The sequence below is a fragment of the Camellia sinensis genome, chromosome 12 (genome assembly GCF_055761805.1).
Source record: "Camellia sinensis isolate YWXY chromosome 12, ASM5576180v1, whole genome shotgun sequence".
Taxonomy (NCBI): Eukaryota; Viridiplantae; Streptophyta; class Magnoliopsida; order Ericales; family Theaceae; genus Camellia; species Camellia sinensis.
In genome coordinates, this window is record NC_138972.1 from 84,904,724 (window position 1) to 84,929,849 (window position 25,126).

The 25,126-nt window shown below is 35.1% G+C and overlaps 3 protein-coding genes across 3 annotated transcripts; 2 read left to right on the forward strand and 1 right to left on the reverse strand.

The window, feature by feature from the left end:
* Positions 1–1,383: 1,383 nt before the first annotated feature.
* LOC114285366 (vicilin-like seed storage protein At2g28490) lies at positions 1,384–6,717 on the forward strand. The gene is made up of 5 exons (XM_028228408.2): positions 1,384–1,711; positions 2,876–3,057; positions 3,459–3,539; positions 3,633–4,049; positions 5,575–6,717. The coding sequence occupies exons 1-5, from the start codon at positions 1,384–1,386 to the stop codon at positions 6,058–6,060; spliced, it is 1,494 nt and encodes a 497-aa protein (XP_028084209.2). The 3' UTR covers positions 6,061–6,717.
* A 120-nt stretch (positions 6,718–6,837) lies between these two features.
* Positions 6,838–7,287, reverse strand: LOC145803705 (secreted RxLR effector protein 161-like). The gene has a single exon (XM_082897026.1). The coding sequence runs from the start codon at positions 7,285–7,287 to the stop codon at positions 6,838–6,840; it is 450 nt and encodes a 149-aa protein (XP_082753152.1).
* Positions 7,288–18,467: 11,180 nt separating this feature from the next.
* Positions 18,468–19,866, forward strand: LOC145803707 (uncharacterized). Its single transcript, XM_082897027.1, has 4 exons — positions 18,468–18,899; positions 19,006–19,057; positions 19,133–19,218; positions 19,441–19,866. The coding sequence occupies exons 1-4, from the start codon at positions 18,468–18,470 to the stop codon at positions 19,864–19,866; spliced, it is 996 nt and encodes a 331-aa protein (XP_082753153.1).
* Positions 19,867–25,126: the final 5,260 nt, after the last annotated feature.

Genomic DNA, 25,126 nt, shown 5'->3' on the forward strand with positions numbered 1-25,126 from the left:
GGTGGTGGGTGGCGGATGGCGGGTGGTGGTGGGTGGTGGAGGGTAGGTGGTGGTGGTGGCGGGTGGGTGGGTGACGGTGGCGGGTGGTGGGAGGTAAGTGGTAGCGAGTGGGTGGTGGTGGTGGCAGATGGGTGGCGGATGACGGGTGGTGGTGGGTGGTGGGCAGTGGCGGGTGGGTAGTGGGTGGTGGGTGGTGATGGTAGGTGGGTAGGTGACGGTGGCGGGTGGTGGGTGGTAGCGAGTAGGTGGTGGTGATGGCAGGTGGGCGGCGGATGACGGGTGGTGGCAGGTAGGTGGCGGGTGGTGGTTGGTGAGTGGGTGGGTGGGTGGGTGGGTGACGGTGGTGGGTGGTAGGTGGTAGTGAGTGGGTGGTGGTGGTGGTTACAGGTGGGTGGTGGATGGCGGATGGCGAGTGGTGGTGGGTGGTGGCGGGTAGATGGCGAGTGGTGGTGGTGGTGGGTGAGTGAGTGACAGTGGCGGGTGGTAGATGGTAGCGAGTGGGTGGTGGTAGTGGTGGTGGTGGGTGGTAGGTGATGATGGTGGTGGTGGTGGTGGTGGTAGTAGCAGGTGGGTGGTGGGTGGTGGTGGTGGTGGGTGGTGGGTGGTGGGTAGTGGTGGCGGGTCGGTAGCAGGTGGCTGGTGGTGGTGGGTGGCTGGTGGTGGATGGTGGGTGGTGAGTGGTGGTGGCGGTGGCAAGTAGATGGCAGGTGGTGGTGGCGGGCGGTGGATGGTAGTGGCGGGTGGCGGGTGGTGGTGGGTGGATGGTAGGTGGGTTGCGGGTGGTGGTGGTGGCGGCGGCAAGGGGTGGGTGGTGGTGGCTAGTGGGTAGCAGGTGGGTGGTGTCTGGTAGTGGTGGGAGGTAGGTGGTGAGTGGTGGTGGTAGGTGGTAGTGGGAGGTGAGTGGTGGCTAGTGTTGGGTGGTAAAAAAAAAAAAAACTGAAAACTCAAAATGAAAACACATTTTTTGTGTTTTCATTTTTTGGCCAAATTTATAAACTGAGACCACTGATTTATAAATCAAAAATTTTACCAAACAAGTTTTTATTTGAGTTTTTAAAATTTTTATAAATATAAACAGAAAACTGAAAACGTAAGTGTTACCAAACAGCACCTAAACAAAGAGTAATTGTGTCTAAACCAAATGCAAAATGTCGTCATACAAAAACTTGAAGACTTGGTCGAGGTGACCGAACATCTCTCACCAGATCTCGACTGTGTCTATACTATCAAATGCCAACAAACCCAAGAAAAGCTGCATCACTGACACATGTCAGTTATCACCCTCAATCTCTCCCTCCTCTCTTCCCTACATAAATCACCTCTCCCCACCAGTCTCTCCACACATCACATTACACACTGGTTTTAAGAGAAAGAGCAGAAGAGATGGGGAAGAGAATGGCCGTGTTGGTGCTGGTGGTGATGTGTTATGCAGTGGCAATGGTGGGTGGTTATGAAGTGGAAGGAGGGAGGAGAGAGAGAGGAGGAGGAGGAGGAGGGAGGAGAGAGAGAGGAAAAGAAGAGATGTTTTTGTTGCCAGAGATGAGGCATGTGGTGAAGACTGATGCAGGGGAGATGAAGATGGTGAAGGGTTTTGGAGGAAGAAGGGCTACTATGGAAAGGCCTATGCATGTTGGTTTCATTACCATGGAACCCAAGTCTCTCTTCATTCCTCAGTACCTTGATTCCAACTTGATCCTCTTCCTTCGCAAAGGTAATATCCATCAGCAATTCCCAGAAAATTTATCTAGAAAAATACTCAAAAAAATATAAAAAATAAAATAAAAATTGTTTAGCTATTATATTTCATTGCTTTTTTATACTATTCCGTTTATCTTCTTATTTCAAAAAGGGCAAATTACATATACACCCCTCCAGGTTTGACAAAATTACAGATACCCCCCTGAGGTTTGAGAAATTACGAATTCCCCCCTGAATGCTATATTTGCATAAGAAATTAGGGGGTAATTTGTTATGAAATATAAACATCAGGGGGTAAATTGTTATGAAAATACAAACCTCAGGGGGCGGGATGTAATTTCCGAAACCTCAGGGGTATCTGTAATTTAACCAAACTTGGAGGGATGTATATGTAATTTGCCCTTTCAAAAAAGAAAACGTTTTGAACCTCCAGTTTTGGACTCTCAAGCCAATTTCAAGTGATGTGTCATAAGTTATATCACTTAAAAATCTTATTAAAATATAAAAACTATTCAACGAGTATTTGCCATGTCATTGAGGGTCCAAAATGGAGATTTAGCATTACTGTTCCAAAAACGAATAATATTATGTAAATAAAAATTTTATATAAAAAGTTTAGAACAGTTCTAGGAACTAGAAATGAAAACCCAGATATCTATTCAGAATTAACAATCAAGAGGCAAGATTTGTTCACAGCATGACCTACAATAACAACTTTAAATATGGACCATAGATTTGAACCATCAGAGTCAATTTTTGATTCAAAATCTGAGATAATAAACTTTTTGGAAAGTTTATATATAGAATAGCACGACTTTTTATGATAATTTTATTTTCAATCAAAACATTTACTATTTTGATTTATAATTACAAGAATGTTGTTAATATACTTATACCCACCATCTATTTTTCAAAATATATAAAATAAAAATTTATTTTCCCATGCCTGCACAATATAGTACCTACAAATTAGAGTATTTGATGGTCATATATACCCAGCTGGACAATCCGGAACCATCCAATATGCCTATGGGGGCCGCTATGAATCTGTTTATTTTGAAGTTTTAGTGCATATAAATCGTTTGAGAAATTAGATGATTTGATGATGGTAACTATATAATTTTATCATGCATGCTTTTCTTGAAAATATTGACTTGTTTTGAGGGTGGTTGTATAGGGGAAGCAAAAATTGGTTCAATATACAAAGATGAAATGGTGGAGAAGCGGTTGAAGAGCGGAGATGTGTATAGAATCCCGGCCGGTTCTGCATTCTATTTGGTTAACACCGGCGAGGACCAAAGACTTCATATCGTTTGCAGCATAGACAAACCTGAGACCTTCGGATGGGGCCATTTCCAGGTACATTATTAGGTCATCGACAAATATTTACTAATTTATTGCGCATTACACTTGTGTGTCGTGAGTTTGATTCTAAGAGACATGCAATCGTTTTGAGAAAAAATAAGGACGATTTGAACACGTGACAATTAATAATTAAACTGATACACTACTTGTTAATATACCGTAATACTTTTTGAAAAATGCTAAGTATTATGAAAAATGCTTTATGAAAATGATCATGAATAAATTTCCATCCTTGTATTACACTTTGTAACTTATTGTATATCTAATCTAAGGGTAAAAAATCTTTTATGATTATTTTCATGAAATATTTTTTTTCTAAGTCTATAGCATTAATGTCTATGCCAGTGTTCCAAAAATTTACCGAAATGTTTGCCCTTTTCTTAATGTCTCTGCAGTCTTTCTTCATCGGAGGAGGAACTTATCCAACATCTGTTCTTTCTGGGTTCGATCACTTAACCTTGTCGACCGCATTTAACGTAAGCAAATCATAACAACTTACATTGATCTTTACATCTTAAAATTTATAATTTAAAAAAAAAAAATTGACTCTAAATCAATGTTAATTACAGGTCTCAACATCAGATCTGAAGGAGTTCATGACAAGGCAGGACTCAGGCCCGATTGTATACTTATCGGATTCACACCACCCGGTACAAAACATATGGACAAAGTTCTTGCAGCTAGAACAGCAAGAGAGAGTGCATCATTTGAAGAGAATAGTGAGATTCCAAGAAGAGTCAACTAAAAAAGAGGATGATGATGATAAACCAACAACATGGTCATTGAGGAAGCTATTGGGTTCTGTTTTTGGAAATGAAATCAATGGAGATGATAACACAAGAAGCAAGTCGCCGCACTCTTACAACCTCTACAGCAAGCATCCGGATTTCAAGAACAATTACGGCTCGAGCATTGCTCTTGATGAGTCTGATTATAAGCCTCTCCATCACTCTGGCGTCGGCCTTTATATGGTTAATCTCACCGCGGTAATTAGTCACTTCCATACTCGCCGTTACTTGACTTCTCTCGTACATGCTCACCATTTTTTGATTCATTTTTGTCTTTTAGTAATTTTTTTTAAAAAAAGAAAATATGTCATTTTTTAAAAATATATTTTTGGTCAGTCTACATGATCTAAAAATTTAAAAAATAATGCTTGGTTATCATTTTTCAAAAACACTTTTCAGAAAATTTTGTTTTTTTATTTTTCGTATTTTTTTTGTTTTTACTGAATTTTTTAAATATTTTGAGCAATTTTTTAAATATTTAAACATACCTAACATACATATACCTAAAAAGTAAAATTTTTTTGAAAAACACCTTTTAAAAATTCACTAAATACCAAAAATATAAAAAAAAATATGAGAATTCAGTACATTTTTTTATATTTTTATGTATTTATTAATTTTTAAAATATTTTTTTACAAATTTTTTACTTTTTAGATACATCTAAGTAAGGTGCATCTAAAAAAGGAAAAAAAATGTTTAAAATTTTAAAATTTTAAAAATATTCACTAAAAACAAAAAAACACGAAAATCAAAAAATTCAATTTCAAAAAACTTAATTAAAAAAACTCAAATCAAACACTTTTTTTTTTTTTTTGAAAAGGTTCACTATAGAATAAGCCAAGTTTTGTAAAAGTTGGCTTATTTATGTTTTTATTTTTAATTTTTCCCCCAATTTAGGATGATCTAGTTTAGATAAATTTAAAAAATAAAATATTTTAATCTAAAATTTTAAAAAATTACTAAAAATAAAAATAGGCCTAAAAAATATTACAATGCAATCAAAAGAATCCAAAATATTGGCCGATATGTATTGGGGTTTTTATCTTTTAATAAAGATATTCAATAATATACCTGCTGATAAATGATTGAATTATCGATACGATTTTGTTATTTAAAACCGTGTTACTATTTGGTTAAGTTTTCTAAATCTATTTGTCAAAATTTAAAAAAAATTAGTTTAGTTAAAAAAAACAACAACTTATTATTTTCATATAATTTTCTTGTTTATAGGTGACTATAATTTTCAAAATATCAAAAATATATAGGGTAAATTACAAATACACCTCTTGAGGTTTGATTAAAATATGAATCGCTCCCTGTGGTTTTCAAAATTACATTTCATCCCTAAGATTTCTAATTTTATAACAAATCGTCCATTTTATTAATAAATCATCAAGTCAATTAATAGTTTTTAATGATGTTAGAAATATATTTCAATTAATAATTTTCATAATTTTATTATTGTATAGGAGAACAATTATGAATTTTATTTTTTTAGTGAATTCTGTTAAATAAAAATACTAACAAGGGGATATCTATAATTTTTTAAATCACATGAGGCAATCTGTACTTTAAGCAAATGTCAAGAGGTGTATTTGTAATTTACCCAAATATATAATATTTTTTTTATATTTATTTTTATCAAATTAATTTCTAATTTTTCAAAAAAAATTATTAAAACTCAACCAAACTATTCTTTTATATCTTGTGTTTGTAACATAGGGAGCAATGATGGCACCACACATAAATCCAACAGCAACTGAGTATGGAATAGTGTTGAAAGGAACAGGTACAATCCAAGTAGTGTTTCCAAACGGAACCCTAGCCATGAATGCCATGGTGAAAGAAGGAGACGTGTTCTGGGTTCCGCAGTACTTCCCATTCTGCCAAACAGCCTCTCGAGAAGGCTCTTTTGAGTTCTTCGGGTTCACAACCTCGTCGAGGAAGAACAAGCCGCAGTTCCTCGTGGGATCAAACTCAGTTCTTCACAGCATGAGGGGTCCCGAGTTTGCGGCTTCTTTCGGGGTGTCGGAGAAGAAGTTCAAGAAGATGATGAATGCTCAGGGGGAGTCGGTTATTTTGCCACCACCCGAGGCGCCATCACCGAGTAGGGTGGAGGAGGAGGAGGTGAAGATGAAGGAGGAGGATGAATGGATGCCCAAGGTTATGAGGAGCTTTGAAAATGAAATGATTATGGATTTTGATTGAGGAAAAAGGTGGTGATGAAGGAGAGGAGAAGAGGTGGAAAGTGTTTTGAGAGCAGTTTCTATCTTGCCCAGTGTTTTTGTTTTTTTGTTTTCTTTGGCAATTTTTTTTTTTTTTGGGATTAATTTTGCTACTGTTTTGTTTGTTCTTTCATTATAGTTAATTATGAGGTCGAGTTGTGAATAAAATGGCGGTTTGTTTTTGTTCTCACTCCTGTAGTTTATTTTTTGGACTTTTTTTTTTTAATGTTGAGCATTATTTGTTGGTGAGAATACGGTGCAAACCACTTATGGTGGTTCACAAAATAAAAACAAATACGAGAGAGAGAATGTATAATCAGAAAAACAGATTATTTAACTCAAATATTTAGGATCCACTGAGGAGAGGAAAAACTCTCTAACTCTCTTCTTTTTCCCACACACTGAACTCTCATAATACAATAGCTATATATAGATAAAACTAACAATGTGAACGCATTAAATGTAACTACGGTTGAGGCAACAAATTTCAAACGACAAACTTGATTTGCAGCTGCTACTTTTGACAATCTTGATTTGCAGCCTCCATTCTACTCTTAGGCTGGTTCTTGGGCCAGTGGAAATTGTTTTATAGTGAAGCAAGATTACTTCACAACATCCCTCCTTAATCTTGATTCTCCATGCTACTTCATCTCGAGCATTCTCTTCATTCTGTTGAACAGATCATTTTTCAATGGCTTCATGAAAATATCTGCAAGCTGATCTTGAGATTTGTAAGGAAATAATTCCGCCTCTTTATTTTTCACATGCTTTCGGATGAAATGATAGCGGATGTCAATATGCTTACTTCTTTCATGATAACTGGGTTATTTGCCAATGCAATTGCTGAGCGATTATCAACATAGATCTCAGTGGGTTTTTCTTGTGGAAATCTCAAATGCTTCAGCATGTTCCGTAACCATATTGCATGGCACACAGCTGAGTTGGCTGCAACATACTCAGCTTCGAAAGTCGATAATGTCACAATGGCTTGCTTCTTGGACGACCATGTGAAGGCTGTATCTCCCATAAAGAAAGTAAATCCCGTAATACTTTTCCGTTCATCCAAGTCACATCCCCAGTCGCTATCTGAGTAACCAACAAGACTAAAATTATTAGTTGGTTTATAGAATAAACCATCATCGACTGTACTTTTGATGTAGCGAAGAATCCTCTTTGCTGCATAAAGGTGTGACTGATCCGGTGTTTCCATATATCTGCTAATCAGTCCTACTACATAGAGTATGTCTAGCCTGGTGTAAGTAAGATATCAAAGACTTTCAACTAGGCTCTTGAAATAAGTTGGATCCACATCACCTGGCTTTGTACTTTTTTTGAGCTCCACTCCACTGTCTACAGGAGTGTTCACTAGATTGCAATTCTCCATTCGATATCTCTTGAGAATTCCTTGGCATAGCCACTTTGGGAAATAAAAATTCCATCTTTTCTTTGTGCCACTTCAATGCCGAGAAAATGAGCCATCGATCCAATATCTGTCATTTCAAATTCTTAGACCATGCTTCTTTTAAAGTCTTTGAACATGGTTGGATTGTTTCTGGTGAAAATTAGATCATCAACATAAAGACAAGCAAGCAATATGCTTCCATCAACTTCCTTCTTCAAATATAACGCGTGCTCATATGGACATTTTTCAAAACTATTGTCATGAAAATACTGATCAATTCTAGTATTCCATGCACGCGGAGCTTGCTTCAATCCATAAAGTGTTTTCTTCAATTTGTACATTTTGTCTTCATGCACATTCTGAACATACCCCGAAGGTTGTTCAATATAAATTTCTTCTTCAAGGAAACTGTTAAGAAATGCAGATTTCACATCAAGTTGATAAATCCGCTACTTGTGCTGGGCAACAAAAGAAACCATTAGCCTGATTGTCTCCAATCGAGCAACTGGAGCAAACACCTCTCCATAGTCAATTCCAGCTATCTGCTTGTAACCTTTTGCCACTAATCTCGCCTTGTAGCGTTGCACTTCGCCTTGTGCATTCCTCTTTGTCTTGTATACCCATTTCACTCCAATGGGTTTGTGCCCCTCCGGTAAACTGGTAAGCTTCCATATGTCATTTTTTTAATGGCATGAATTTCTTCATCCATTGCTTTCTTCCATTTATCTTCTTGGATGGCTTCTGAGAAGGTAAGTGGATCACTATCTGCAAGTAGGTAGAACAAGTTCAGACCTGCTTCTTCTGTAGCTTCATATATCTCATGTAAATTTCTCATTGGTCTTGGTTGTTTGAAAAAACTATTATCTGATGATGCTGATGATGATGATGATGTAGCGCTTCTGTGAGAAACTGGCGATTTAGGTGCTGGTATTCTATGTGGAGGAGTTTGTGGCTCATCTTGAACTTCTCTTGTGATTTCAACCGGAGCTTTTGATGTTTCATCTTCAAGAATGAGTTGTGCATCTTAAACAACTTCATCTTGATTCCAGTTCCAAGCTTATTCTTCTTCAAATATCACATCTTTACTCATGATCACCTTTTTGGTAATGGGATTATACAACTTGTATCCCATTGTTCTATCTCCATATCCGACAAGGATACATTTTTCTCCCTTATCATTGAGCTTGGTTTTTCTTGCTTCTGGAATCTTGGTGTACGCAACACACCCAAATATTCTGAGATGGTTGACACTTGGCGTATGTGAACTCCAAGCTTCTTCTGGAGTCATAGAATCAAGGCTCCTAGTTGGACATCTGTTCAACAAATATACAGCACATGATACGGCTTCAGCCCAAAATTGCTTGGGCAGTCCCTTCCCTTTGAATATGCTCCTTGCCGTATCTAAGATTGTACGATTTTTCCTTTCAGCAACACCATTCAGCTGTGGTGTATAGGATGGTGTTGTTTGATGCTTGATTCCATGCTCTTTGTAATAATTCTTGAAATCATCTGAAGTATATTCTCCACCTTGATCTGATCGCAATGTCTTGATGTAGTAGCCGCTTTGCTTCTCTACAAAAGCTTTGAATTCTTTGAAAATACTGAACACCTCCGACTTTCTTTTAAGAAAATACACCTATATTTTTCGGCTATAATCATCAATGAAGGTGAGAAAATATCTATTCTGTCCATTTGACATTGGCTTCAATGGACCACACACACATCAGTGTGCACTAACTCCAGCACCTTCGTTGCTCTCCACTTCACTTCTTTGGTAAAGCTAGTTCTATGAGCTTGCCAAGAATGCAGTTTTCACAGACTTCATTAGTATGAGCAATATGAGGGAGCCCTTTCACCATATTCTTGCTTGATAACAGCTTCAAGCTTTTAAAATTGAGATGTCCAAACCTCAAATGCCATAGCCAGTCTTTGTCTTTGATGATGGCACTTAAACACTTCGCAACATCATGTTGGATGTTCAATGCAAACATCCGATTCTTGGACATTCTCACCCGAGCGATCAAATTACCATGATTGTCTTTGATGGTAAGACGACAAGCTTTCATGCTAATGTCGTATCCTTTCTCTAGGAGTTGTCCCATATGCAAAATATTGTTCTTCATGACAGGAACATAATAAACATTAGAGATGTAATCATGATCTCTATTCTTGAGCTTGATCAGAATATTACCTCTTCCTTTCACTGGAGTCTTTGAAGAATCACCAAATGAGACTTGTGCTTGTACAGTCTCGTCAAGCTCAACGAACAACTCTCTTTTACCACACATGTGATTACTGGCTCCTGAATTTAGATTCCAAACATTGTTTTGGTTTTCAATGTCTCCATGGTGGACAAACAGGACTGTAGGTCCAACTTTGTTTGTTTCCTGCTCAGCAAAATTTGCTTGCTCTTCGGTTTCTGTTGTTGCTCTACTTTGGCATTCATTGCTATAATGCCCGAACTTGTGGCGCTAGTAGCACTGAACATTGCTTTTGTTAACTCCCGTTCGGTTGTTGTAACCACCTCCTCTACCACTTGCACTTCCTCTTGGAGCAAAGTGTGGTTGACTTCTTCCTCCTCTGGCTGGACCTCTTACGCCTCTTCCTCGAAAACCAGAACTTCGGTTATTGTAACCACGGCCTCTTCCTCTACTTGTTTGTGATGTCCCCCCTTGCTTGTTTCTGTCATCTCTGAAAGACAGCTTTGATTGAAAAGCTTGCTCTAGGGAATTTGAGGGAGTCTTCTTGTTGATCCTTTGTTCATGAATCTCAAGTGTGCCCATCAACTCATCGGTGGTCATGACACTGAGATCCTTGGACTCTTCTATTGCTACAACCACGTGCTCGAACTTGTCTTCTCATCTGATTAACAATGGTCAATGTTCTGTTAAAGTACTCAGAAATTGACTCATTTTCATTCATGTGCAACATCTCGAATTCGCCACGTAACACCTGGAGTCGAACTTTGATCGTCTTCTCAATTCCACGATGTGAATTGCGAAGAATACTCCATGCCTTTTTAGAGGTTGTTGCTGCTAAAATCTTCTCAAAACTAGACTCATCAATGCCTTGATAGAGTAGATACAAGGCCTTTTTATCTCTCTTCCTTAAATCTCTTTATGCCGTCTTCTGAGCATCATTTAAACTTCCTTCATCTTCGAGAGTAGCTGGCTCGTCATATCCTCAATCCACTAACTCCCACAAATCTTGTGAGGCTATTAGGACTTGCATTTGAATACTCCAATTTTCATAGTTCTCCTTGTTGATTTTTGGAAACTGGGGCTGAAAGAAGTTGTTTGTGTTGGCTATTGGTTGTCTTTAAAAAACTGCAAATTTTTAGAATGGAATTTGCAAATTCTAACCGTACAGATGTGTCCAGAATATTCCAAATAGTTGGAAACGCACTATTGGATCACTAAAAATGGGTTTCAAACGGCTTAGATCTAGCAAAAAATAATTGAACGGCTCAGATCGGCAGAATCTGGGACTTCTGAGAAACACCAGATAATTTTCTGGTTCAGATGATGTCAGCGTGACGTCAGCAGCTTGGCGGCTCAGCTCGGTCGCTGGCTAGTGAAAACAAAAATTAGTTTTGAAGTGCGGCTGTCGAGTTTCGAACGTTGGCCCTTGGAATTTAGAAAAGAGAGTCAACCACTTTTCCAGACAAGTTCCTTTGTTTTCAAAACTCAAGTTATATTATTTAACTTAACTCTTCTTCACTCTGTCTCCGTCGTCTTCTTCCTCCAGCAGAGCGTGAGCACGTTGGAGCGCGTCAGAATGGTGTCAGTGGCACTTGTGGAGCGTGCGAAGTTGTCCGAAATCCTTTTTCGACGCGATTTTCACAGTTATGCTCGTCTCATCGGGAGCTTCAAGCTGATGTGATCAAAAATAAATTTTGACTACTTTGATTTCTTGGCAATTTTTGAAAAACACTCTGTTTTTCCACAAACGCACAAAATCGACTCTGATACCACTATTGGTTGGAATGGGGTGCAAACCACTTATGGTGGTTCACAAAATAAAAACAAATACGAGAGAGAGAATGTATAATCAGAAAAACAGATTATTTAACTCAAATATTTAGGATACACTGAGGAGAGGAAAAACTCTCTAACTCTCTTCTTTTTTCCACATACTGAACTCTCATAATACAATAGTTATATATAGATAAAACTAACGATGTGAACGCATTAAGTGCAATTGTGGCTAAGGCAACAAATTTCAAACGACAAACTTGATTTGCAGATGCTACTTTTGACAATCTTGATTTGCAGCCTCCATTCTACTCTTAGGCCGGTTCTTGGGCCGGTGGAAATTGTTTTATAGTGAAGCAAGATTACTTCACAACATTATTATAATGGGTGTTTGGCTCACTACAAGAAATAACCAGTTTTGCCGACCAAAATATTAGTCGCCAAAGATCGGATTTTTAGTCGTTGATACCATTTAGCGACTAAATTTTTTTGTCACCAAGTTAGTCGCCTAAACCCTGTCGGCGAATGTTTTAGCGACTAAACGCGTGTTTGGTCACTGAAAGTGCAACATTTGGCTATTATTTTTTTTAGTCAGCAATGTTACCTTTTAGCTACTAAATTTTATTTAGTCAGCAAAAATAAATGTTTTGGCTACTAAATTATTGGTCGCCAATAATCAATTTTATTTTTTAAAATTATACATTTACCGACCATTACTCAAGAAATCGGCGACCAAACCTTGTAGAGATTCAAACCATCAACCTTAAACAACACACTCTTTCCACTACGCCTCTATAACACCATATGATTATATATGCAACATATATTATTTATATAGTACATAGACTCGTATTAATATAAAAGTATATATATAAATATAATTATTTTTTATTGAACATAATTTATGTAAAAATAAATTATTTACTAGAGAAAAAAGAGACCACTTTTGGCGACTAAACTTCTTTTTGGTCACCAAAAAGTCTCACTTTTAGCTACTAAAATTTTATTGTTGGTAAAAGCATCACATTTGGCTACTAAACATTTTTTTAGTCGCTCAATGCCTCACTTTTGGCTACTAAATTATTTATTGGCTACTAAAATTTTTTTAGTCGGTAAAAGCATCACATTTGGCTACTAAACATCTTTTTAGTCGTCCAATGCCTCACTTTTGGCTACTAAATTATTTTTAGTAGCCAAAAGCCTTACTTTTGACTACTAAAATATTTTTAACCGATAAAAGCCTTATATCAGCGACCAAACAGATTGTTAGTCGCCAAAACTTATACTTTCAGCGACCAAAAGTGCTTTTTTAGTCGCCAAAGATGCTTTTTCTTGTAGTGGCTACACTTCTTTTTTAAACAAAAAAAACTTTTTTTGTCTTTTAGAATTATGTTAAATTTTTTTAATTTGTTAGTTTGTTTTGGGCAGAGGGAATCTAAATAGTAAAATATAAATAAAAATAAAAAATCCAAAAATAGAAAACAAAGCAAAGATAACTATTTTTTACTTCGGACGAATTACACTAACTGTCCTTATAGTTTGAGACTTATGTCACTTCAATTCCTGACTTTTCAATTGGAACATATTTGATCTTGAATTTTGAATCTTTTTTCAAATAAGGACAATTAAAGATACCATTGCTTAATTTCAAGGGCAAAATCGTCGATTTGATAAAATATAAACTAATTTAACAAAATAAATATCAAGAAAATATTTTTCAATTTTTAAAATTATTTCTACTTACTAAAGATAAAATTATGTAAAATTGATAAATCTTTTAGACATTTTTTTTTAAATTTTTTTACCAAATTAATTTTTATTATGTGTTTGGATGATAATCATATAATGGGTGATTGTTTTTATTTTCATTAAATTAGTTTCTATTTTTTTAAAAGTCAAATATGGCAACAACTTTGATATCATTATTAGAATAATCCATTAAATCAAAACATTCGAAACTAAAAATATTTCATATATTAAATATATCGATTACACATTAAAATCCTAACAATCACTCATTACATGATAATCATTCACACACATAATAAAAATTAATTTGGTAAAAAAAATAAATAAATGTCTAAAAGATTTATTAATTTTACATAATTTTTTTTTGATGGATGTAAATAATTTTTAAAAATTTAAAAATATTTTTTTTGACATTTATTTTTGTCAAATTAGTTTATATTTTATCAAATTGACGATTTTGTCATTGAAATTAAGCAATGACATCTTCAATTGTCCTTATTTGAAACAAGATTCAAAATTCACGGTCAAATATGTCACAATTAAAAAGTCAAGGACTAAAGTGATACAAGTCCCAAACTATAGGGACTATTAGTGTAATTTGCCTTTTTACTTTTTAGTCTTTTCTAATTTTTTTTTTTCAAGAAAAAAAAAATAGAATGATGTTATATAGTTTTTTGTTTTTGTTTTTGTTTACCGGTTGTTAATCGTTAGATTAACATGTATAGGAGTAAGTTTTCCTACCCTTGCAAAGCACGAAATGCATGTTTCCTAATTCAACTCTCCCTAAGAAAAAATTAACTTACTCTTTGGGATTAAATTCTTAGAAGAGTCATTAAATTCTTAGAAGAGTCATGATGATCAACTAAACTAAACCTAATTGATTGATGTGATATAGTTAGAGAGGAATTATTCAACTTATTATTATCTATCTTATTATTAAGTGAAAGGTTTAAATTGGTTTAGTGAAACTTTTTTCTCCTCATGCCATATGATAACTTTATATATGTTAAAAAAAAAAATTATTATACACAACGTAAGTAAATTTTGAATACAAGACCTTGGGTTTCATTAACAATATACTTATTACTTAAGCAATATACATATTATGATATTAAATTTTTTATTATTTGTTTTTATTATCAGTTATCTAAATTACACACGTATCGTGTGTGTCACCCGTTAGTCTTTTAGAAAGTCTAAGCCCTTAGACTTTGGATCCCATAAGTTGTTAGGATTAAAAATGTGTTATGGAATCTAAGTGTAAAATGAATCTGAATTATATATATTAATATTTTTAGATAAAATTTCTAAATTTATACTGATTATTTTTTATAAAATTATAATTTTACACATGCGATCCTCTATTTTTTTAGATAAAATTTTTAAATTTATAATATTATTGATTATCTTTCACGGAACTATAATTTTACATATGCAATCCGCTATTTTTTTTATTATTTTTTTTAATTTGTGCTTATTCTTGTTGAGTTAATATTCTTAGGGTAAATTACATTAACAACCTCTGATGTTTCTGTTTAATACAGATTTTTTATCACATTTGAAAAATTACACTTACCCTCTATCAGATTAAAATGACATATTTGTCCTTTAACCTTTATATATATAAAATAATAAAATAATATAGATATTTTGTTCATGCCATTTCAAGATAAATAAAAATCACCCTCTTTAATTTAACTCACAGAAAAAATTAAGTTTTTTTATTTTTCATATATTTTTTTTTATTTTTATTGAATTTTTTTAATATTTTAAGTAAATTTTATTTTTATTTTTTAGATATACCTAATCTAGATATACTTAAGATGTATAATATTTTATATATTTTTTAAAAAATTCACTAAATATAAAAAAAACAAAAATACAATACATTATTTTATTATTTTGTTGTATTCAATGGATTTTTTAAAAGTTTTTTGTACAAATTTAATACATTTAAAATATATCTAGATTAAATTGATCTAATCTAGATATAATGGTAGAAATAAAAATAAAAAATTATATTCATATATAAAAATTTATACAAAAAATATCATAAAAATGTTATGATAGTGATATTGTTGTAAATATAGATCATGTTTATGAGCGTTTTGTTTTGAAGTGAAAGGTCACTATTAAGTCATATCATTGTGCTTGAAAATTTTATATAAAATTTATATTTGTATATCATCACTCAATAAGAATATGTTTAAGTAAAATTTAATAATGAAAAGTTATAGAATGTAGTCATGATGATAGAAAGAATAAATGGTAAAAAAAATAGCAAGATAGTCATTTAAAAAATTTTAGGACATGACATCAGCAATCTAGAAATAATTTGTAATAAAATTACAAACCTCGAAGAAGAGAATATAATTTTTTAAATATGAGAGGAAAATCCGTGTTAAATAGAAACCCGAGAGGGTGTCAGTGTAATTTATCCATATTCTTTAATTCTACATATTTTTGTGCATCAATATGCATATGCTTGTGCAGCCTACGTATCTTTTTTCTAAACAAAAATCTTTATTTCATGATAGCAATCAAGAGAAACAGAAGGAAAAAAAGAAAAAAAAAAAAAGAAGATTGAGATATTTCTAATTACATATTCTTGGTCCCTTTTTTTTTTGGTGGTTGGGGAGGAGGAGAGAAAAGAACTTCATTAATGAAGAAGAAAAGGTACACATAATGTGAAAACAACCCACAACAGAATGAAGACAGTAAACAAATCACAAAGAAAAAATTTAGACGCACAGAAGATTTTAAATACATATGTTTGGTTTGGGGGGGGGGGGGAAGAGAAAAGAACTTCATTAATGAAGAAGAAAAGGTACACATAATGTGAAAACAACCCACAACAAAATGAAGACAGTAAACAAATCACAAAGAAAAAATTTAGATGCAGAGAAGATTTTAAATACATATGTTTGGTTTAGTTTTGAGAGAGTAGTTTTCAAAAATTATTTTGGGGGAGAGAGAGTTTAAATTTTTTTTGGGTAAATTACATTTACCTCCCCTAAAGTTTCTGACAAATACAGGGATCTCTCCTGTAATTTGAATAATTACAGTAACTCCTCCTACTTTACTTGACAATGTCAAGATTCCCCTATTCCGTCTATTTTGCACAAACGACGTTAGTATCCTATAGAAAATGACCATGTTACTCTTGCTTTTGCTTGCAAAAAGACCAAAAAGCCCTTTGTTCACAAAATCCCTAATCAATACATTCACAATACAAATTCAGAGAAAGAAGAGAGAGGGAGGCGACAGTAAGAACGTAAAGCAAGGTTGATCTGTGTGAAGAAGACGAAGAAGCTATTCGATTTTGAACCGATCGTCATTGCCAGTACACAATGTAAAAGAATTTCATCGGTGAAAAGTTGTTGTTACGGCTTCCAGGTAAGATTTCAAACTCTGTAAACTTCGAATATGATTAATTTGAGTTGATGATTTTTGATTTTTTTTTCCATCTTTTTTCTTACAAATTTGTTTCTATTATGTGTTTGATTTGATGAAATGTATGTGAAAATGGTTTTATTCAAAAATATATATTTAGAGCTTATATTTTATTTGCAAAATTTCTGACTGGAAAAAAGGAATTTGTTTAATATTACTATAAGAATAGTGTAATTTAGGGATTTAATATAAATTTCTGATTTTTTTGATTTTATTTATGAGATGTATGTTTAGGGCTTTCATTTGATTTGCAATGTTTAGGGCTTTTATTTGATTTGCAAAATTTCTAATTGGATAAAAAAGGATTTTATTTTATTTGCCAAATTTTTTATTGGAAAAAAAGGAATTTGTTGAAAATTTATGAATTTCTGATTTTCTGGGTGCTATTCATGAGATGCATAGAATGAATTTTTGATTTTTTGGGTTTTACTTATGATTGTTTAATATTAGTATAATTATAGTGTAATTTAGGGATTTCTTCATGTTTTCATATTTTCTTCAGTTAATTGTTGAGTACAGTACATCTTAGGAGTTAATTTTTACATCATTTTTCTTCTTTTTCTTGTGAATTTGGGCTTTTCTTCATTATAGTGCTATTAGGGCTTTTCTTCAATTTTTTTTTCCTTTTATTCAGTTAATTGTTGAGTACAGTACATGTTAGGAATTAATTGGTACATCATTATGATCACAGTATGGCTGCATTTCCTTATTTTGATTTAATCATCAACTACAAAGGGACTGTGGGAAGAGTGTATGATGTTGACCTAAATATGTATTGCTACATTGATGCCTTGAAGGATGTAACTGCAACAATCCTCTTTCACATTTCTTGTAGTGAAACAAAAGCAATCACATTACATTGTGATATGCCTGGTACTGACACAAGGAGATTAGTAGAAAATGATCTTGATGTGCTAGACATGTTTTATGTGCAAGGTAGGAGTAAAACAATTAACTTGTATGTAGACATAACATATTCTATTGGAATGAGTGATGGTGGACATAAAAGTGATGTTGGAAATGAAAATCATGGAGTAGATGCTGTAGATATAGAGCAAGACTACCATACTATAGATGTAGATGAAGAGTACCATGAGGACAATGTTTATGGGTTTAGTGATGAGGATAGGGATTGGAATGCAACTACTGAGGATGAAAACCAATCAGATGGCTATGAGATTTTGAGTGATGATGATAATGAGTGCTCAAGTGAAGATGATGATGCTGAACTTAGTGATTGCCAATCTAGTGATGATGAAGTGCCATATTCTACTACTGATGATGATTATGATGATGAAGCAGACTGTCTAGATGATGAAGAGATGAGGTTTCCAGGCATGAAGTATGATGGTACCTACAATGGAAAAGAGCCATATATGAATCAAGATGGAGAAGTTGTATTGGAAGAAGGGATGATTTTTCCAAAAGTGAATACTTTCAGGGCTACATTGAGGGACTAGACAATGCAAACTGGTTTCAAGATAGTAAGAGACAAAAATGAGAAGTTTAGAGTAACAACCCATTGTGCTGCTGAGGGCTTCCCTTGGAGAATTCATGCATCTCTACTTCCAGATGGGATCACCTACAAGATTAAAACCTTAGTACCTACTCACACATGTAGCAGGATGAACACAAACACTTAAGCTACATCAGCTTGGATTGCTAAAAAAATGGTTGAAAGTTTTAAGGACAATCCACACATGGGCTTAGATACCATGCAAGTGAAACTAAATAAAATGTTTGCGATTGAGGCTTCAAGAATGCAACTATGTAGAGCCAGAAGGAGGTACAAAGAGGAGGTGGATGGTGGTCATGGGAGCCAATGTGTTGTTACCAACATATGTTAATGAAATCAACAAAACAAACCCTGGCAGCTTGGTGGTCATAAATTATGACATACCCTCTACCACAGTCTCAGAAGATGGAGAAGAACCAAACCCTACCATTCCTCAATATCCATTGTTCCAAAGAATTTTCATATCATTTGATGTAATGAAAGCATGGTTCATTAATGAATATAGGCCATTCATAGGGGTAGATGGTTATCACTTGAAGGGTCCCTATGGTGGTGTTTTAATTTCAGCAGTTGCCTTAGATGGAAATAATGGCTTGTTTCCATTGGCATTGGCAGTAGTAGAGGGTGAATGCAATGACAGTTGGTCGTTTTTCTTGCACAACTTGAGAACAATCATAGAAGATGCACTACCTTCTAGACCATGGGCCATCATGTCTGATCAACAAAAGGTACTTTACTGACATATTCAACAATTACTTCACTTACATAATTATGCTTGATTCTCTAATTTTAAACTTCTAATGGTTACTAATATTTCATTGTTTTTGTATGCAGGGCCTTGATAAGATTGTGAGTGACATTATACCAGAGGCAACTCATAGAAGATGTTGCATGCACCTATATAACAATTTCAGAGCCAAATTTCAGGGTTTAATTTTGAAGAAGCAATTTTGAAGAGCAGCAAGGGCTTACAATCAGATGGAGTATGATCAGGTTATGCAAGCCATTAAGGACCTGAACAATGATGCTTTCATTTGGTTGCAGAAGGTTCCAGTTGAAGGAAGGTCTATGCATGCATTTGATGGTAGGATTAGAAGTGATCACATCACAAATAACATGACAGAGTCCTTTAATAATTGGTTAGGAAATTTGAGAAGTCAGCCAATTTTAACTATGTTAGAAGGCATAAGGTGCAAGTTGATGGGTAAGTTTTAGATGAGGTATCAAAAGGCAATGCAATAGAAATCTAATGTGACATTGAATGTGAAGAAACAGCTTGAGGTCACACTGAAATGGTCGAGGACTTGCATAGTGGAGTATGCAGGAAGCAATGAGTATGAGGTGAAGGATAATGAGGGGGTTAATCACATTGTCCATATTGGGGCTATGACTTGTGTATGTAGACAATGGAAAATATCTGGTCTTCCATGCCAGCATGTTGTGGCTGCAATTTCTTACAGTAGGTTAGACATAGAAAATTTTGTCCACCCTTACTATTCTAAGGCAACTTACTTGAGAGCCAATGGTGGAATGATACATCTCATCTTAGACCATAGCATGTGGACACTTATACCTGGGGACCCTTTACAACCCCTACCACTGAAAAAATTGCCAGGAAGGCCAAGGACTTCAAGAAAGAGGGCTGCTCATGAGCCACCAACTGGAACAAGTCAGAGCAAAAGGTCTAGTACTTGAGATGCAAATGGTGCATGCAATTTGGACACAACAAGAGAACTTGCCAAAAAGGTCCAGTCAGGAGTGAAACATCCGCTACTGGTAGGGGCAGTGGTAGAGGCAGTGCCAAAACTGCTGGTAGGGGCAGTGGCAGATCTGTGAGTAGGGGCAGAGGTAGAGGCAATTCAAGTGGGAGAGGTAGTTCAGCTAAGAGGGGCAATGCAAGTGGTAGAGGCAATTCAAGTGGGAGGGACAGTTCAGTTGGAAGGGGAAATACAACTACAAGAGGAAGTTCAACTGGGAAGGGAAATTCAACTGGGAGAGGCAAGGGGAAGGCCAACCATGTACAAGTAAGTTTTTTCTATTCGTTTTGCCTTTTCATTTGTGATTTTTATTTGTTTTCTCTATCAATTTATGATATTGATATGCATATTTATTACCTTACTTTGGTTTTCAATTTAGGATATTCCAAGAGGGACCCCCCCAACGCCTACTCAGTGTGTGACATAGGTCACACAACATCATGTTAGTTATGAACTTACTTATGAAGTTACAATGAAATTAGCTAAGCTGTTGATATTTGTTTGTTTGTGACACATGTCACACAACATCAATTTATTTGTTTGTTTGTTTGACTTTTTTGCGGATGACTTAGCTAAGCTGTTGATATTTTGGGTACAAGGATTAATATAGGTTGAAGGTATAAAATTTATGTTGCTTGACTGTATAGTTAGTGAGGATTATGTTTCACTTTTTTGTATTTTTATAGTGGACATGCAATGCTAAGAAATATGATGATGTGGCCATTTTTGTTTTTTTTTTTGTAGTGGCCATGAAGTATTTTATAAATACTCATTTTGGGAATGTATATGATGTAATTGCATAGACTTGACAAATATGGTCTATCGAATGATGTAACTGAACATATCTGATAGGAATGATGTAAGTTAACTACTTGAACATATTTGACAACAATCATGATGTAATTAAACAGATGTGCATATTTATGGAATGGTTTTACTTGATGTTTAGATGATTTAATGGAATGGTTTTCATGTTTACAGGTCATTATGTTAGTCAAATTAGATGTGCATATTTATATAATGCTGAAATAACTTCATCATATTTATATATGGTCCATTACAAAACATACTGCATTACAAACATAAGGTCTATTACAAAATATTACAAAACCTTACATAAGGGCCATTACAAAACATTAGGTGAATCATTACCATTACATTTTCAGAGCAACCATTAGGGAAATCAAACATAAAACAACATTCATGATCATTATTATCTTTATAAACCCCATTTTTGCTTCAAGTACTTGCATCCTTGTTTGCATAGCCCCATTTGGTTCATTAAATTCATTGCAAGACTTTCTTCTTCATAGGATAAAGTGTGTCTATTAACAGTTGTTTGAGTGTCTTTCATCATCATTTCTTATCCAACAGATGAGTTTACTGGTTTGCACCACTCCCAGAATCCACATTTCCCATTTGGGCATAAATAATACAATTTGCCTCTGTTTTTTTCAGATTCAGTGACTTTAATTGTTGTTTTGCTCCCACAGTAACAGAGCTTGCTTCTGTAATGCCCTCAAAATAATAACATTAAAACCCAACAACATAGACATGCATTGGTATAAAAGATAAATATTCTTCTATTCATCAGAGTAGTTCCTTACAAAAGTATTACATGTTAACAATAAAAGCAAATGCCCTACGGGCTTACAGCTTTCCAAGTTAACACTTGGTTACAAAAGAAGAGTGTTAACTCAATACATATTAAGCCCTTGGCTTGAATTTACATGTAATACATCAAAAGAAAGTAAACAAAACAATCTGTCTGCCTCTAGCCTCCCAAGCTATGTCCTTGGAGGTGGCATGCTACCTGTACCTGAAAATGATGTTCCATAAAGGGTGAGCCACAGCCCAGTAGAAATACACTAAACCAGCCATGAACAATGACTAAAAGATTAGCAGTTGATAGATGGTCAACATAGATACATCCACATATATCACATTTCGATTTCATGACATTAAGTCCATGTTACATTTCATTTCTCATATCTTTTCTAACTTTGAGTTTGAAACCAAGGCTCAACACCTAGCCAAATAACTTAATGAGATTTAGATTCATCTTAAAAACACTTTCAAAATTTCTGAGGGATGCACATTTTTATGCTGTATCAATAACACTTAAACCATTTCTACACTTTGCGAAAGATACACATTTTAATGCTGTATCAATAACACTTAAACCATTCCTACACTTTGCGAAAGATAAACATTTCGGTGCTGTATCAACATAACATAGAATCATTTCTATACTTTACAATTGATAACGATATACATTTTAGTGCTATATCAAATCAATTCAAACACTTCCATAATCAACACTTGATACACATTGTAGTGCTGTATCAATGTCACACAAAATCCGGTTTAGAGGTCCATCCCCTATCTCCTCCCACACAACACATGTATATAAACATAGGTCATATACATTCAATCAATACATAGAATTAATGTATTATTCCAGTTGCTATATTCGATAGCATACTCAATCGATTAGTTTTAGTTTGCCTAATCATCATGCAGTGTCTACAACAATCAAGACTATTCTCTACCGATAACTCAAAGCAGTTATTTCTATACTGAAAATAAATGCACCAAATGGATATATAATCAAAATTTCAACTAGGTGAGCTATGAACAAATCAAACTACACCCTTTAATCCCATACACATCCAATTCCAACATTTTCGATTTAATTCTTCATTCCTTCAAATTAATTATCCCAATTAATTTATCAATGTAATTAGAGCATTTCTCATAATTAACATCACAACCCCAAGGTTCCATTTTTACCAATAAACCAATATTGATCTCATTTCTCTATGCCAAACTTGCATACAAGTTCATATAAACAAAACCCCAATTTTTGTAAAATTACACAAAGGCCCAAACTTTTTCAAAATTACCCACTAACCCCTAACTCATCAAAATGCTAAAATTCAAAGACAAAACTCATGAGAAGGAGTAGAATATCCCTACCTCGAAGTTAGAGCTCAAATGGGGAAGGAGAGAAAGTGAAAATGCTCCAAACACCACGATTCTCGGATCGAAACGAAGCCCTTGACGATCAACACACTTTTTACAAAGGTCGGAGGATAGAGAGACACTCTAACTAGATCAAACCGTAGAGAGAAGGGAGTTTTTAGAGAGAGGAGCTCTCAAAATAGCTTTTTAGAAAGTAAGAGAGAGAGAGTGTGTGTAAAAAGTGATTTTAAAATGCCCAGCTGCCAACTGATATACGACATTCCCGCTCGAGCGGAGAACACAACGCTCGAGCGTCAAGAACAAAAACTAGGTACGCTCGAGCGCAAGAAGGCCCGCTCGAGCGCCAAGACACAAGAATAAAGTACATCTGCTTGAGCGCGAAAATCAGTCCGCTCGAGCGTAGATTTTCCCCTCCCAGAATTTACACCAAAAAGTACAACCCGCTCGAGCGCCAGAGTACCTGCTCGAGCGCGACCGCTCGAGCGTAAAGAAACCCGTTCGAGGGTAAAAATCACACCTGCAGAAGTTTTGCAGGGACACGAAAAACTGGGAGTGTTTAATCTCCGCTCGAGCACAACAAGGCCCGCTCGAGCGGAACGACCAAAAACCTGGCAACAAGATTCAGACCAAGGTTCAACCCACATGTTCGAAACAAGCCCAACACATCCTAGAACTCAAACAAATGGAATTAAAGGATGACAACAAGATAGATACAACTACCAACTTCACGGAACCGAGTCCGGAATACAATAGAACAGTAAAGGGACAACCGTGATCGCTATAGCTTCTATATTTCATCACCCCTCCTCCATTACTTGATGATGATATATCCATCCAATGAACCTACATTCATGAAATGTGAGAGTTATAATGCATTTTCAGAACATATATTGCATTTTGTTGTTGTTGTGCTTTATTTCTAAATAATGGGACATACCTGTGTTGGATGTTTGTATTTTGTGCTTCATTTCTCAATAATGGATCATAGTTATAATGCATTTTCACATGCAAATTTTTTTTTTTAAATAGTTAATGTGAGTGGGAACATACCTGTGTTGTGTTTGGCCCTTTCTTCTTTTTGTTGTTCTTCAGTTTTGGTTGCCTTTGTAAATTTCTCTCTTTAACTTGGATTTACTGAAGCTGGAGAACTCTAGCATTTGGTATATATAGATGGGTTGAGGGTATTATGGGCATTTTATTATTTACATTTGATGATATCGACAGGGTCTATTAAGGGTATAAGTGGTTGTCAAATTTTGGGAAAATCTTGACATTGTCAGGTAAAGTAGGGGGGGGGGTTACTGTAATTATTCAAATCACAGGAAAGGTCCCTGTATTTGTTAGAAACCTCAGGGGAGGTAAATGTAATTTACTCAAATTTTTTTGATTTGTTTGGTTGTGTATTTTGAAAGTAATTTTGGAGTTTGAGAGTTTGGAATGATTTGATATTTTGTTATAATTGAGTAGATGTGTGTGAGAGAAAAAGTGATTGAAAATGATAGAGAAAAAGTGATTGATTAATGTGTAAGAGAGAGAAAGTAATTTCGAAAATTGTTTTGAAAAAATTACAAACCAAACAAGTTTTTTAGAAAATTTTTTCCAAAATCACTCTACAAGACCAAACCAAACATTTATGTTTGGATGTGATCTACAAATGTGAGTTTGATTAGAGAGCTTCTCTCTCTACCCCTTTTCTTCTTCTTCTAGGGTTTCCGTCTTTGAGCGCCATTGGGGGTGCGGGTGGGGGTTTTGGCCTCCGGCTGCCTTTCTCCTCCTCTTTACCCATTTTTTTTCTTCCGTTTTCCTCTGCCACTTCTGGTCAATAAGCTTTGGAAGCTTTGCTTTCCACATTTCTCCCTCCTTGTGAGGTGTTTTCCCCTTATGGTGGATTTTCAGTTTGTTTTTCTCCACTCCTCTTTCCCTCTGCCTTATCCCAGCTGAAGCCTTCACCAGATCTGCTGTCTCCCTCCTCTTTGCTTCATGCCGGCGTCGCTGTCACCACCACCACATCGACACCAACTCTGCCACTTCTAACCAGATCTGCTGCCTCCCCCTACCGGCCTCCTCGGATTTGGCTTCTAGGAGTTTGAGTACGAGCCATGGTGGAAATGTGCTTACCCACTGGTTTTAAGGTTGAGTTCTGGTCTTCTTTTGTTTTTGTTTGTGTTTATTTTGGTTTGGTTTTGCCTCTAAAATCTATCAGTGCTTAGTGT

Coding starts and splice junctions, on each gene's coding strand:
- LOC114285366 (XM_028228408.2), top strand. CDS start 1,384: ATGGGGAAGAGAATGGCCGTGTTGGTGCTGGTGGTGATGTGTTATGCA. Junction 1,712..2,875: donor GATCCTCTTCCTTCGCAAAG/GTAATATCCATC, acceptor GTGGTTGTATAG/GGGAAGCAAAAATTGGTTCA. Junction 3,540..3,632: donor CCTTGTCGACCGCATTTAAC/GTAAGCAAATCA, acceptor TGTTAATTACAG/GTCTCAACATCAGATCTGAA.
- LOC145803705 (XM_082897026.1), bottom strand. CDS start 7,287: ATGGAAACACCGGATCAGTCACACCTTTATGCAGCAAAGAGGATTCTT.
- LOC145803707 (XM_082897027.1), top strand. CDS start 18,468: ATGGGAGCCAATGTGTTGTTACCAACATATGTTAATGAAATCAACAAA. Junction 18,900..19,005: donor TCATGTCTGATCAACAAAAG/GTACTTTACTGA, acceptor TTTTGTATGCAG/GGCCTTGATAAGATTGTGAG. Junction 19,058..19,132: donor AGAGGCAACTCATAGAAGAT/GTTGCATGCACC, acceptor TTTGAAGAGCAG/CAAGGGCTTACAATCAGATG.